General features: G+C 36.1%; 3 protein-coding genes across 5 annotated transcripts; 1 reads left to right on the top strand and 2 right to left on the bottom strand.

The window, feature by feature from the left end:
* Nucleotides 1-433: 433 nt before the first annotated feature.
* Nucleotides 434-3,958, bottom strand: LOC147298301 (RNI-like superfamily protein). Of its 2 annotated transcripts, XM_086253267.1 has the most exons (6): nt 3,699-3,958; nt 3,477-3,607; nt 3,157-3,326; nt 2,690-2,767; nt 2,010-2,154; nt 437-1,372 (listed from the first exon to the last, which is right to left on the bottom strand). In XM_086253267.1, exons 1-6 carry the CDS (start codon nt 3,802-3,804, stop codon nt 959-961), a joined length of 1,044 nt encoding a protein of 347 aa, XP_086109393.1. In that variant the 5' UTR covers nt 3,805-3,958; the 3' UTR covers nt 437-958. The 2 variants fall into 2 exon arrangements, with proteins under 2 accessions (XP_086109402.1, XP_086109393.1); XM_086253276.1 differs by lacking the exon at nt 2,690-2,767 and having other exon boundaries at nt 434-1,372.
* Nucleotides 3,959-4,043: 85 nt separating this feature from the next.
* Nucleotides 4,044-7,770, top strand: LOC147298300 (AUGMIN subunit 4-like). 2 transcript variants are annotated; one of them, XM_086253248.1, is made up of 13 exons: nt 4,044-4,194; nt 4,383-4,430; nt 4,544-4,609; nt 4,761-5,105; nt 5,336-5,435; nt 5,849-5,894; nt 6,344-6,437; nt 6,540-6,611; nt 6,763-6,821; nt 7,038-7,106; nt 7,189-7,240; nt 7,414-7,491; nt 7,564-7,770. In XM_086253248.1, the coding sequence occupies exons 1-13, from the start codon at nt 4,063-4,065 to the stop codon at nt 7,639-7,641; spliced, it is 1,239 nt and encodes a 412-aa protein (XP_086109374.1). In that variant the 5' UTR covers nt 4,044-4,062; the 3' UTR covers nt 7,642-7,770. The 2 variants fall into 2 exon arrangements, with proteins under 2 accessions (XP_086109374.1, XP_086109382.1); XM_086253256.1 differs by having other exon boundaries at nt 7,178-7,240; nt 7,564-7,700.
* Nucleotides 7,771-7,986: 216 nt separating this feature from the next.
* On the bottom strand, nt 7,987-10,226 carry LOC147298299 (uncharacterized protein At4g14342). Its single transcript, XM_086228554.1, has 4 exons — nt 10,129-10,226; nt 9,810-9,895; nt 9,583-9,706; nt 7,987-8,177 (listed from the first exon to the last, which is right to left on the bottom strand). The coding sequence occupies exons 1-4, from the start codon at nt 10,132-10,134 to the stop codon at nt 8,130-8,132; spliced, it is 264 nt and encodes an 87-aa protein (XP_086084680.1). The 5' UTR covers nt 10,135-10,226; the 3' UTR covers nt 7,987-8,129.
* Between the last annotated feature and the right edge of the window lie 3,532 nt (nt 10,227-13,758).

Raw genomic sequence — 13,758 nt, 5'->3', positions numbered from 1 at the left:
ATTGCTTCTTCTTTTTCCCCCTTAAGAGTGGGTTTATTTGAACCCAATTATTTTGCATCTTGATTCTTGAACCAACTATTTTTTTTATGTTACTTATTTTTCCCATATTTACCATTGCAAAAAACTGCAACCAAACAACTCTTTGTCTTTCTATCGCCAGTTTTAGGTGGAATGAGGTGTTAATAATAAAGCTTAAAATTGAATTTATCTGGTTTGCATCTCCATGAGAAGCCACCACGCCTCCACTAATTTTGGAGAAGTGTTGTTGATGTCATTGAGATGGTGTTTTATTAACTTAATTGGCTAGCACTCTAACCGAACCGCCAGATCTGGTTACCATAGTCAAATCCGGCCATGGTGTCGATTTGTTTTTTATTAACGAAAAAAAGGTTTTAAATTTTGTTTTTTGGTACTTTTTTTGTAATAAAGAAGATGAATGAGGGGAAAACAAAAAACTTCGTTATTATATTTTCAAGGAGGTTGACTGTAGATTTAGGGGTCTAAACAGGTACACTATGTATTTCTTTAACTTGTACATTTGTTTTCCTTTGCTAAACAATTGAACTCAAATAAACCCACTCTTAAGAAAAAAACAAAAGAAACCAATCTCAATTAAATACAAAAGAAAAATAAACTCATATTACCTATAATTATAAAAATCAAGTATCTAAATGATGTTGTGAGATTTAAATTATGGTATTTGATTAAATTTAATGAGAATTCCAATTTGGATCATGTATCTAAATGATACTGTGAGGTCTAAATTATGGTATTTGATTTAATTTGAACCTCTGCAATATTCATGAGAAAAATAGAATAGAATACAAAATGTTTTTACAAGGGACATGTGCTCAAGACATTGTACATATCGTAAATTGTTATTTTCTTTTTCCTTTTTTCTTCAAAAGTTTGCAGGGCATGGCCCCTCCTTCCTAGTCCCTTCTATGATCTGCCCCTGCTAGTTCCAACTGTGTAGAGATTTGGTTGCTCGCGAGGCTAGAGCTAGTGCCTTTGCTCTTGTATCCATCATCACCCACTCCCTCTCAGCACGCCGTTGATGTTGCCTTGCATTTTTTGCTCGCTTTGGAGCTAACCGAGTATCCCTTTCCTCAAATGCAAGTCTAAACTTTTCAGCTATGGACAATTCCGTGGGGCTTGAAAGAGATGGAGGCATTGCCTTTGGTGCAAAACCACACACTGCCCAAGTTTTGGGATCAATATCCTTGACAATGGAATCATCCAATTGGATATTTGGAAATGCTTCCATGGGAACTTGGCCTCCCCTGAATCCGAAGGGTGGTGGCTTTGGATTTACTATAATGCGCGGGCATTCAGTGGAAAATCCCTCCAATGAATCTTTATCAATCTTTGGCTGCGAAAACGGAGAGGACTTGTGAAAAAATATCAACAGGCAGTAACATACAAAGAAGTAGAGGATGATTCTCCTACTTGTTTCTCTATAAAGGAAGCAAGTTTGAACAATCCAAAATAAACCAACTGAATAGTCATAAGCCAACTACAAGGACACTTCTATATCTAAGATGACTCATGCATGACACATACCTAAAACAGAAGGACACTTCTAGTTCTACATACCAAAAAAAGGTCTGTTAAAACATTCGTTTAACATCCCTATACTTACTAGTGAGTGCTGACATGTTACCATGTATATGAACTTTCTGTTATCTAGCATTCAGACACCGGATCCCTTTTTTCTTTAATAATTTCCCACTTTTTGGATAAGTTCACACACTGAACCAAGATCATGTCCAATAACTTATTGGTCGTAACAAGCATGACATCACAATTTGTCTTACTACAAGTTCTCATTTTCTAATGCAAAATGTGTTTGACAGTAGAAATCCAGTCAAGACATTCACGTATTCTACTGTGAAACTAAAGAGATGACAAAACTTCCTGATACCATAGTAGACAGAAAAGATCAGACCAAAGAACTTCCAACATTGATGAAGAAAAAGTATCATATATACGACATACTAATTACATACCCACACAAGCCACCGCAATGACTCTGCACCATGAGCAATTTCTGCTGTATTCAGTTCTTCCCAGGAATCTCCCTCTACATCATTCAACTTCGGTTTAAATATATCCAAGCACCTGCGTGCAGTGTGGTCACTCCTTGGGCTCCCTCTGCAACATTAACTTTGGTTCATAGCCTGTTTTGAAGTTTGTACTCCTAGTCAAAACAAAATATTCTGGGCCGATTCAATAGCATGGGATGGAACCAAAATATAAAGACATATGAAGAATGTTCTGGGTTAAGTAACTGAGTCTAGAAAAATTTTCTTTGATGGAGACAGTTTGATATGATGGTTTACTAAACTAGAAATATGATCCAATTGCTATTAATTCATTCTACACTGGCAAGGTACAAACATATTGCTCTTTGTTTGCCTACTTTTTAGTTAAAAAACTGTGTGAGTGTGTCATCAAAAAATAAAAGGAAAGAAACTAATTCCAAATTCACTGAAGTGTTGATGTATCAATCAGACATGTCGCATGCACATCAAAACTAAAATCACTGTTTTCTGATTTTATTATGGTTATGGAATCTTTACACTTATTCAAGAAGCTCTGTTCTGACTGACCATGAGAAAAATTAATGTGTATAGAAAAAATGGTAATGAAAGTTTAAACATCCATTATGTTATCGAAAGGTGTTTACCCGCATCTCAACGTCTCCAATGAAAGACAGTGCTGCACAAGTTCTGAAACTCCAGCAGCAGTAATTTTATCACACCGGCTGCAGAAGAAATGTCTCAGCATAACTAAAGACTTCCAAAACCAAAAACATTTTACTAACTTAAATATTGGCCAATCACTACTTAAAAGATTGAAACAAATACTAATTAATAGCCAACATAACTTTTCCCCTCACATATAAAACCTATGAGTTTGCTTACAAATCTACACACATTTGATGGCTCAAGATTATGATAAACATGCATGCAATACAAAGAACAAAGCATGCATATTTCACAGATTGGATATCAGAAAAGATAAGACTAACAATGATCTGATTTTCGTAAAACATTGCATCCTCTTCATCTTATTAGTTTGTTGGTATCACACAAATAGCTTACTTAATCCTCAGTTAAGTTGATGTACGATACAAAACTGAACTCCTCATACCTAATATCAACGGCTCGAAGAGACCCACATATCTCGGCCACTTTGGCTAACCCGAAATCCGAAACATCTGACCCAGAGAGGTCAAGAACTTTCCACGAATGATCAGCTAGAGAGACAACAACATCATCGTTTAGTAACCTTCTTCTTCTGGCAATTGCCACCAGCACAATCTACAATGAAATGAAAACTCTTAATAACAACTACAAATTGTTTAACACACAAACAAAAACCCATTAACAATGAAGCATCCCAAAACAGTTCCTCCAAATTTTGAAACTCTAGAGTCTAGAGACTATGAGTCAATGAGGGTTGTGCTAAACCTTAATATCGGGCGGAAAGTTGAGCGCAATCTCAGCCAAGTCGGCGACGATGTCCTCCAAATGGCTCCCAACGACTCCGAGACACAGACAGAGTAAGCTGGGAGGAGACTTTGTCCTTTCAAGCTGTGTTCCTGCCATGAATAAAGAAATTTGAGCATACAAATAATATATATATATATATATGTGTGTGTGTGGATGTAAATATGCAATTTTGGCGCGTACTGGAAGATTGACTTTGAAGAAGTTGGGGATTAGGGTTGGATTTGGGATTCAAATCCAACTTGCGCAGAGAATTTGCTACGCAGGCGATGGCTTTTCCTTTTTCCATCAAAATCGAAGTCGCCGACAAATGCTCCCAGCTACCAATTCAAGAAGAAACAGCTGCAATATTCATATTAAAGAATTTTTTCCTTTTCATATAAACGACACCGTTTTCCATCTATGGCGGAAGACGAGGGTATTTTCGTAAAATCCAGCTAAATTCACCTTCAGTTTTGGTGGTAGTTGGTTTGAATGCCTGTGATCAGTACACCGTTATCGTTGGGAAGGAAGAAGGAAAACGACAGCGTTTTGGATTGAGAAGAAGATGCTGAAGAGGCTGCAACAAGGACAAAACCTGTCGGCGGATGTGACTCAAGTCATTGATCAGCTGGAGCGCCACTGCTTCGCGCCCGATGGTTCCCTCGTCTCTCAGTCCGCTTACTACGACCTCTATTTCGTACTCTCTCTCTCTCTCTCTCTCTCTCTCTCTCTCTCTCTCTCTCTCTCCACATTTCTCTGCCTTGTTTGGTTGCTTGGAAAGCAATGAATTATGAATGTAATGTGGTGTTAATTAAACAATCTGAACATCTTGGGATTATTGGATTAGAATGTCTTTTGGTTACTTGGAATAATTGAATTTTGCAGGCCAGGGAGGAAATGTCCAGGGAAAGACTGCGTTACTTGGAAGTCATGGTAAGTCTGCTTGATTATGGGGTTTTGGAATTGTTTTAATTCAATTCGTTGTTCCTATTTGGATAGGTTTTTAAATGTAAGTGTGTGTGTGATGTGTTTGAATTTTGATGTAGGCAATTTATAGTGAGGCGATTGCAATGGTGGAGGAGTATCAGCAAGGCTGGAAGCACTCTCCTCAGGTTTCATTTTGTCCCACTTGAAATTTGTTGGAACTTTGCCTATACATGATTTGGCATTAAATGTGCTGTGCCTTAGTATTCTCTTCTATACATGAGACATTTTAAGTATTATTAAACTGCTGAGAAAATGGGACTTTTATCTCTGAATCAGCTGTACGAGACATTAGAGCATCGAATGATTGTTGCGGAAGCAGCTCAAAGGTTGAGGCTTCCTCTTATCTCCAAAGATGGTGAAATTCATGAGGAAGACATTGAAAAATGCAGTATAATGTCAAGGAGTTCTCTTGATAGTATGAGTACCAGTTTTACAATCAGCTCAAGTTCCAACTCCACAAATTATACTGCTGCATATAGCACAAGTAATGCAGCAAACAACAATCTTTCTCTTAGTGCTACTGATGTTGTGGAACCTGGAGTTGGTGTTCCCAATTGCATTCTTGGAATTACTCCTTCTCATTTATGGCAAACACAGCTCCACCAAGCCCCCTTCTGGATGGTAAAATGTCCATTATGGTTCTGACATACAAACATTTTGTCTTTCTATTTCTTTTCTTTTATTTATTTATTAATTATATTTGCCTTTTCTTCCACATCTGAACTTTTTTTTCTTATAGAATCTGTTATTTTTACTGTATATAATCCATTAATATGAAGATCTAACCTTGGTGTAGTTGTCCCTTATAGATTGAAATTTTTCAGATACATCTGTGATGTTTCTGACTGCAGGATATGACCGAATACAAGTTTTGTCTTTCCCGTGAGATTGAGGCTCGTTTGAAAGCTAAATGTGATAAGTTAGCCAATGCGTTTGTAATGGATGACATTGGTCTCTCTCTCTCTCTCTCTCTCTCTCTCTCTCTCTCTCTCTCTTCCCAGCCATATATGAACTCAAATCCATACCCAGTGCAATATTATATGGCTTCTTGATCTACTTCTCAGGACCTTGACTCAATCAATTTCTGTGTGAAAGATCAACTTTCATCTGTGTGTCAAACTGTTGATCTGAGTCTTTCCATTTCCTATTATATTCATTCTGGGAGAGAATACCCAAATTGACAGCTCTAATGCAAAATTTGTTATTTTGATTTTCTCTTTCCTGGTGGGGGCCATGGGGTGGTCAAGTTTACTAATATCTTGGAAATTTAATGTACTAAACATGTTTTTTAAAATTTGATAATGATGCAATGTATATGCATAATGGTTATAGGCATGATTAATACCAATGCTTTGTTGCTGCAGACTCTTCATCCAGGCATGAAAATTCAAGTGCTCAGCTTCCTGAAAGGTTTGAAATACTTTCAATGCAATTTTTATTTTATGACAGTTCTCTTTTACATGGAGCAAGATTCTTTCAATGGATGTCTGGCAATTTTATTTGACATGTAACAGTGTTACATGAGCTACTAGCTGCCATGAGTAGTCGCAATCAAAGAAGTATTTTAAAAAATGTTTGACCACTCAATGGCTCAACATGAAGGGTTTCTTCTTTTTAAGAAAATCATTATATGCATTCTCAAGATCATTGACTGCCTCACTATTTCACACTACTGTTTCTAATGACTGTAAATATGTGAGTGACACAAGAGTTTTCAATTATGTTTCTGTACCTCTCTTTAGTGCAGTGCAGCCATAAACCAATGCTTTTGGTGAATATATAAATTCCTGGAACTACTGTTGTAATTGTTTCTGTAAGTGTGATTTATAATATGTTGCACTTTCTCATGATTTTATCAGGGTAAAGTTGATAATTGAGGAGATGGATATGGAGGAAGCAGCTCTGCGGAAGGATCTATATTCTGCAGATAAAAAATTTGCTGAATACTATAATGTATGCAAATAAACAATCTGTGTTTTATGTTCCTGCAGTTTCATACAGGCTGCATTTTGTTTGTGAGTATATGTGACATAAAAGTCTTTTTGCACAAACTAGGTCTCAGAGCAGATACTGGGAGTTCTTGTGAAGCTGGTCAGAGATTTGAAGTTGCAACGTCAACATAAATATGTAAGCATCTAATATTTGTTATTGTTAATGTGCTTTTAGCAATAAAATTTTAAGGATATTCCTTAAACACTTTTGTAAGCATCCTTTCTATACGATTCTGTTTTTCTTGTTGAGCATTCTTGAACCTTTATTGTAACTGTTAATTTTATAGGATGAACTGCAAAAAATATGGCTGTGCAAAAGGTGCGAGACCATCAGTGAAAAATTGAGGTTCGTTGTCCAGTTTTCTGTATTTGAATTGTTTATTTGTGGCATTAGTGTTGTTTAATGTGCCATTTCCCATAAGCTTATGAAGTTTTGTTGTTCATGATCTACAAACAGACAAGTTCACCATTCACCCCCACTATTTATGGTTCTCATTTATTCTAGTATGATCAAATTAATTGATTTTATTCCATGAGTATGACATCCCCCATTTTATTTCAGGAGACTGGAGTATGCTCTCCTATATGAAACTTATACTGAGCAATCGATACCGGCCCTACATAAAATAAGGTTAATATTTTTTACAACTCTTTGGAAAGTGTGTGCAGCTTACTAGTTCAAGGTTAATTTAATTATTTTAGCTTATTTCTAGGAATTATCTTCTTGATGCTACAGAAGAAGCTTCTAGTACATATAATAGAGCGGTACGTTATTCTATTTCCTATCTGTTTCCCTTTCCTATGTGGTTCCTGATCATGAGTTCTTTTCATTTTTATGTGCCCAAATACAGACACATTTAAAATAATTTAACAATCATCCCAGGCTTCTAGTAGGCTGCTTGTAGTAGTGATGATTTACATTTTACATTCTTTGCCAGGTTACACGTCTTCGCGAATATCGGGGTGTTGATCCTCACTTCGATAAAATTGCAAGGCAGTACACTGATATTGTAAAGGTAATAGCAATGTTTACAGTTGCCCTTTACTTGGTTCTTGTACTAAACCCTAATACCAACATTCCCTTACAGAAATTGGAAAATATGCAATGGACAATCGGCCAAGTTGAAATGGATTTGAAACGCCAACCAAATCACCCAAATGCATAGAATCTGTTGTTTTTTTGGTGTTGTTTGCTGAGTTTTCTTTATTCGGATCATATCGAATCCATTTGTAATAGGTTTTACTATTTTACAATCCAATCCAATAATTGCATTGGATTGCCAATAAAATCTGATTTATTCGATTGGTATTTGCAATCAGCTCTTTCCTCCAATTTTTGCGTTTTGCATTGTTTTTTTTCACCTATAGATCCCTCAATTTCTGTTCTTGAATTTAAAAGCCACACCAATGATAGATCGTTCATGTTTCTAATCAGGTAAGGCATAATATGTATAAAGGATCAGATAATTGGTCTCGTACAACTTGACATGGTTTCATAGTTCAAAATGATAAGGGCCAAAACAAAGCATTAGATATCTGTGATTGAAAAGTTTAAGGTACAACTGTTGACCAAAATCCAATAATTCCTCAAAACAGATGAGAGGTAAAATCCAGTAAACAGGATACATAGATACAAGAAACTATGACAGCATTCTCAATCGTCCTCTCTTTCTGGGGGAGGACCACAAGGCAAAAGCATTTTCTGCACAATAAAGTCAAAGAAAAAAATTCAGAAGATAATTTATCATTAAGATGATTATTAAAGCTCATAATTTATAACTAGGACAATATCCAATACCCCTACTTTATAACTTATAAGATCACCATATGTATTGGAAATGGACAATGCTAAATAGCCCCACTTTTCTTCTCAAACTTTTTTTTTTTTTTCTATACTAATCAGCCCTACATAACAAGGAAAAGGAAACGCATACATCAGCATGATAAACATACAAAGAAAGGAAAAAATAAGAGCTTGCTCAACAGGTCCTCGGTTGGACTAGGTGAGTGGGTATCAACTAAAAGTTAACCAGAAAACACACACACACACACAAAATAGATTGCAGAAATTTAAAACTAAATATTTGAATCACAAGATCCCATTCACAAACTCAAGCATATACTGATAGCAATGGCAGCATTCCTTAGTAACTCAAGTATACTTACAAGCATAATGACAGCATGGAAACATCACAGCTTTAAATTACATCATATTGTAGGGAAGCCACTGATAGCAATGTCACATTCCACAACTATAACGTATAGCCAGGGAGATATAGAGTGGACAAACTCAAGAGAACTCAACAAAACCTTATCCCAACTACTTGTAAACAGTAACTAAGTGAATCTCCGCATGTCTTTCTACACTATATTCTACTAGTAAATAAGTCCCTCATAATTGGTGGACCCATTAACCCTGCCACGCAGAAATATGTACAAAAGCACCCAGTGAACTTCCAATAAGCAAGATTGTTAAAATCCTAACCATAAATCTTATCTTAACTGACCAGTGGCCACAACTTTTTAGCCACTAAACTTTATGTCAACGAAGGCTATCCTTCCTATGATTGGTTGCAAAAGCTCCACCCACCATCAAAAAGCATGCTAAGTAGAATCAGTAGATAAAGATCGTTTCAACTCAAAAAAGAAATAGACCTATAAGCCAGTTTAACCAAACCAGGAGATAAAAAGTTCATTCCAAAGAAACTATTAGCACTCTTCTCTTCCCTCAAGTGTCCTATCGTGATCCCACACATAGCACATAATCAAATATATTGAACCGGTCCTTACAATACATTACAATTACTTCCGACATGGAATTTGTGAAGGACAAACCTTAAATCAAAGACCGGACTCGGTAAGCAAATGTTTAAAAATGCACTGCAATGACAATGGCACACACACACACACAGCCAAAGCAAGCATGGACAAGCAAGAAAATCTGAAAGCACCTACAACAGTGCAAGAAAACATGTCAAGATACGGTAAGCTAACTAAAGAGAAACACCCAATACAATCAATTATCCCTATACGCGCCAAAACCAGAACTTATGAATGAAGGAGTCATAATTCATAAAAGCATCAAATAGCAAGAGAGTAGATAGAACCTGCATAAAGTTGTAGCGTTCTCTTCCAATCGACTCATTCTCGGCAATGGCAAAGTATGCAAGAAGGGGATAATGGCCAACGTAGGACGCGTAGCTATCACGTTGAATATTCACGGCCCATTCACTACACACATTCCAAAGGCAACAATCCATGAATTTCAAAATAGCATACAAACAATTACAATTAAACAAAAAAGGGTTTTCAAAGGAACAGAGATTTCACTCACTATCTGTTCATGTCGGCATGTCCGGTCCCAACGTACTTAGCTTGAAGGTGTTCAAGCTGGGAATTGATGTTGAACCTATCACTGGCCTGAACACAATAAAACCAAAAGGAAAAACAATTAGCTATGCTTATTAAGTTGAAGTAGACGAAGAAATACTACTGTATAGTGATGATTTCTAGTTTTGGAATCAGAAAAAGGAAAGAGCTTGAGGATGTTGATTTTCTTTTCTCAGGAAACAAACGGATAATTAGGGTTTTCAGAAATTATTTAGGCGGTAACTGAACGATAAGGTCGAATTGAAATTAGGATAGATAGTTACCTGCATATTGGCTACCGAGAAGAGGCACCAGCAAAAGCGAATCACAAGTGGCGAGTGAGAGAGACGACTCTAAAATGTAACCAAAAAATAAAAATAAAAACGACTGGAAAAATATTATAGTGCCTAATTTTAAACACCCTACTCACCAAAAAAATTTGTCTAAACCCCCACCCATCTAGAAACTCTTTCAAAACCCCCTAAAACTTATAATCCTAAATTACCCTTCTGACGCGCGCTGACGCATGCTGACACATGCTGACGTCACTGCAACTGTATTTTGGTGAAACTGTTTTTTTTTTTTTTTGGAATTGAAGTTTTTGCTAAAACTCAATATTTCACTAAAACTAAAATCAAACACTGAAATTGAATTTCATTACATTAAAACTGAATTTCAAAAATTCAGTTACACTGAAACTGAATTTCAAAAATTCAGTTACACTGAAACTGAATTTCAAAAATTCAGTTACACTGAAACTGAATTTCAAGAATTCAATTACACTGAAACTGAATTTCAGAAATTCAGTTACACTAAATTGAAGAATTCAGTTATGAATTCACTTACTGAAACTGAATAAAGTGATGAAACAATTACACCTCGACTAAAATGCAATTACACTTTAATTAAAAAACAATTACACCTTTACTAAAACAATTACACTTCACTAAAACAGTTACACCTTTACTGAATTCCGTTTCACTAAAAAGAACACAGCAACCTTATCAAAAAAAAAAACCAACAATACAACAAGTCATTGAGATGAGAGGAGTAGCCAACAATACAACGTCGTCCGATCACCTCACGCGCGATGAGTACACGACAGTCGCCACTGCCTCGATCTGTTTCTACCTGCAAATTTGATTCATCATATTTCAGAACCATAATTTCATTCAAAGTTCATTTAAAACTCATGTTTCACGAACTGAAACTGTTTCAAAACTGAAACTGTTTCATGAACTGAAACTGTTTAATCAATAAATTAAGTAAATTTGTATATACTTATAAATCAATTAAAAAACCCACATTTCTATCCGATTAACATAATTAAGCTAGAACTGAATTTGGGGTGAAACTGAATTTTCAGAAAGTGAAACTAAATTTTCTAGAACTGAAACTGAATTGACACAGTTACACTAATTAAGCTAGAAACTGAAACTGAATTTGTTGAATTCAGTTGCACTTTTTAATCGCCGAGGTACCTGTTTAAGACCAGACAGTTCAACAAATCAAATAGGGTTCATAAAATTGATCGTTCAACGGCCGAGTCGGGCGGTGACCACCACACACGGTGGCTGCCCAGCCCCAATCAACACACAGAAAATTACAGAACTCACCCAAAAATATTTTCGGACCTCGAATTGAGCTTTTAGGATTCGGGGGAGGCTGAACAGCAAAAAAAAACACCCAACCCGCCGCCACAAGTGGCGGATCTAGCGGTTGTAGCGGCAAACCAACCTGAAAACCAAGATTTGAGTTAAAACAACCCAACCAATAGCAAGAGCAGGTCGAGGGGACAAAGATTGATACCTGGATCGACAGAAAACAACACCGGAATCGGCCCAAAAACCGTCGAAGAAGCCGCAGCTTTGTAGCTTCGCAAAAGCCGTGGCCAGTGGTGGTCGGAGTGAGGAAATGGCATGGAGAGACTCAGCGTGAAGAGAGGAAGATATTGGTGCCAGAGCTAGGTTGCGACGCTGCCGGAAAAGAGAGATCGCCGGCGGAGGCTTCGCTGCTGTTTGGCGTCGTTCCATCGCCGTCGAGGGTCGGTTGGATGATCGGTGGACACCACCGTGTTCGTCGTGAGGAGAGGAAGCTATTGGTGCCAGAGTTAGACCGCAACGCTACCGGAAAATGGAGATCACCGACAGAGGAGCTTGGGTCTGCCTGGGTTGATCCGTTGCTGTTGTTGGGTTTCGTGGAAAGTGGACGGCAAGAGAAGGAAGCGGGTACCAAAAAAAACATAATTAAAATTTTATAAAAATTAAAAGTAAATAAAAGGGGTAAAACTGGAAAATTAAAAGATAGGGAGTCAAACTTAGCTGGATATTAGTTGACTAGGGGGTTTAGGAAAATATTAAGTGTAAGATTGGGGGTTATGGGAGAAGTAGATTTTGGGTGGGGGTTATGAAAGATTTTTTCTCTAACTAGGGGATTTATAATTATTTACATAAAATATTATTTACTATATTTTTGGGTGAAATACAAAAATGATACATAAATTTTACATAAAATCTCAATTTAGTTCATTAACTATAAAAAATGTCAATTTGATTTACAAACTTTTCAAATTGTATCAAAGCAATATAAACATTAATTTTCATAATTAACGGAAATTGGTCATGTGCACAGCAAGTGACCACATTTTTAAGGGCATTTCAATCTGTTCATCACATTTTTGTGTGACCAATTTCGTTAATTTTCGAATAGAAGTTAACAGTTGTACTTCTTTGATACAACTTAGAAAATTTGTGGACCAAATTAACATTTTCTATAGTTAATTGACCAAATTAAGAATCAATATAAAATTTGTAATCCATTTTTGTATTTAACTTTATATTTTTTAAACCAACAGCTGACCATATCAGCTGACCATAGCAGCCCACTATATTGCTAAGAGTGTGGAAATGGCCCAAAAGCCCAAAACCTTATTGACCAGCCCAAAAAAATCTTATCTCAACTCGGGCTAAGGTTTTTCCCAAGTATTTTGAACGGGTATTGGGACTAGGGCCCAATTTGGTATTAAGGCATGACAAAAAAGTTAATTACATTTACATTCCCTAAGGTTTATCGTCTTTTCACATACATCTCATGGGGTTTCAAAAATTACACATATACCCCCTGAGGTTTCAAAACTATTGCATATAACCCCCTACAAAAGAAATAAATAAATAAACAAAAAAAAAATATATTTGTATTGAGGTTGAACCTTATACCTTGAATAATCTTATTAGGCCATTTTCACCCCTTAGCATGCCTTTTTGCATAATTTTTCATTATTTTTCGTCTCCATATATGAGGTTATATGCAACAGTTTTGAAACTTCAAGGAATGTATGTATAATTATTAAAACCCCATAGGGTGTATGCGAAAAGACGATAAACCTTAAGGGGTGTAAGTGTAATTATCTCCATGACAAAAATAGAGCTTTAAAGGTTTTTATCCCAAAGGTGTTTGCTAAAAAAAGTAGAGCTATTTATTTTCAAAACTGGAGTCAAAATAAGTTGTTTTTAGGGGTTCAAAATAATCAGGCGAAGGGTTGTTGTATCATTTTTCTCACAACTATTTTACCTCATAACAATATTAAATTGACCTTAAGAATTTTTTAACAAATCACGTCCACAATTTCAAAATATTTGAAGAGGCCAACAAGCTTTGGGTCAGCCCGATTCAGTGCTCAAAATTTCGAGTTTCAGCTAGATTCAACCCATTTTAAAGCTTATATATTATTTACCAAATTACATGGCTTTATTTATTTTTTTAACAATTAAAATACTAATACACACACATATTCTTTGGTGACAAAATGTGATGAAGTTATTGTATTGCTATTTAGAGTAGAGTATAATTACACATTTACACTCATTCAATTTATTTGTCAAGTTTTATTCACCAAATAGTATGACAGTGTAAAT

This window comes from Dryas octopetala, chromosome 1, assembly GCF_963921425.1.
Source record: "Dryas octopetala chromosome 1, drDryOcto1.1, whole genome shotgun sequence".
Classification (NCBI taxonomy): domain Eukaryota; kingdom Viridiplantae; phylum Streptophyta; class Magnoliopsida; order Rosales; family Rosaceae; genus Dryas; species Dryas octopetala.
This window is presented reverse-complemented; position numbering and strand designations above follow the sequence as displayed.

Bases quoted from the DNA above. Each gene is read 5' to 3' on its own strand.
- LOC147298301 (XM_086253267.1), bottom strand. From the start codon at position 3,804: ATGGAAAAAGGAAAAGCCATCGCCTGCGTAGCAAATTCTCTGCGCAAG. The intron at 2,768-3,156 runs GTATGAGGAGTT...TTTCTTCTGCAG, and splicing joins CTTCGAGCCGTTGATATTAG to CCGGTGTGATAAAATTACTG. The intron at 2,155-2,689 runs GTAAACACCTTT...TTAATGTTGCAG, and splicing joins TTGGAGACGTTGAGATGCGG to AGGGAGCCCAAGGAGTGACC.
- LOC147298299 (XM_086228554.1), bottom strand. The intron at 9,707-9,809 runs GTGAGTGAAATC...GAATGTGTGTAG, and splicing joins CATGCCGACATGAACAGATA to TGAATGGGCCGTGAATATTC. The intron at 8,178-9,582 runs GTTCTATCTACT...TTTATTGTGCAG, and splicing joins AACGCTACAACTTTATGCAG to AAAATGCTTTTGCCTTGTGG.
- LOC147298300 (XM_086253248.1), top strand. From the start codon at position 4,063: ATGCTGAAGAGGCTGCAACAAGGACAAAACCTGTCGGCGGATGTGACT. The intron at 7,107-7,188 runs GTTAATATTTTT...GCTTATTTCTAG, and splicing joins CCGGCCCTACATAAAATAAG to GAATTATCTTCTTGATGCTA. The intron at 7,241-7,413 runs GTACGTTATTCT...ATTCTTTGCCAG, and splicing joins CTAGTACATATAATAGAGCG to GTTACACGTCTTCGCGAATA.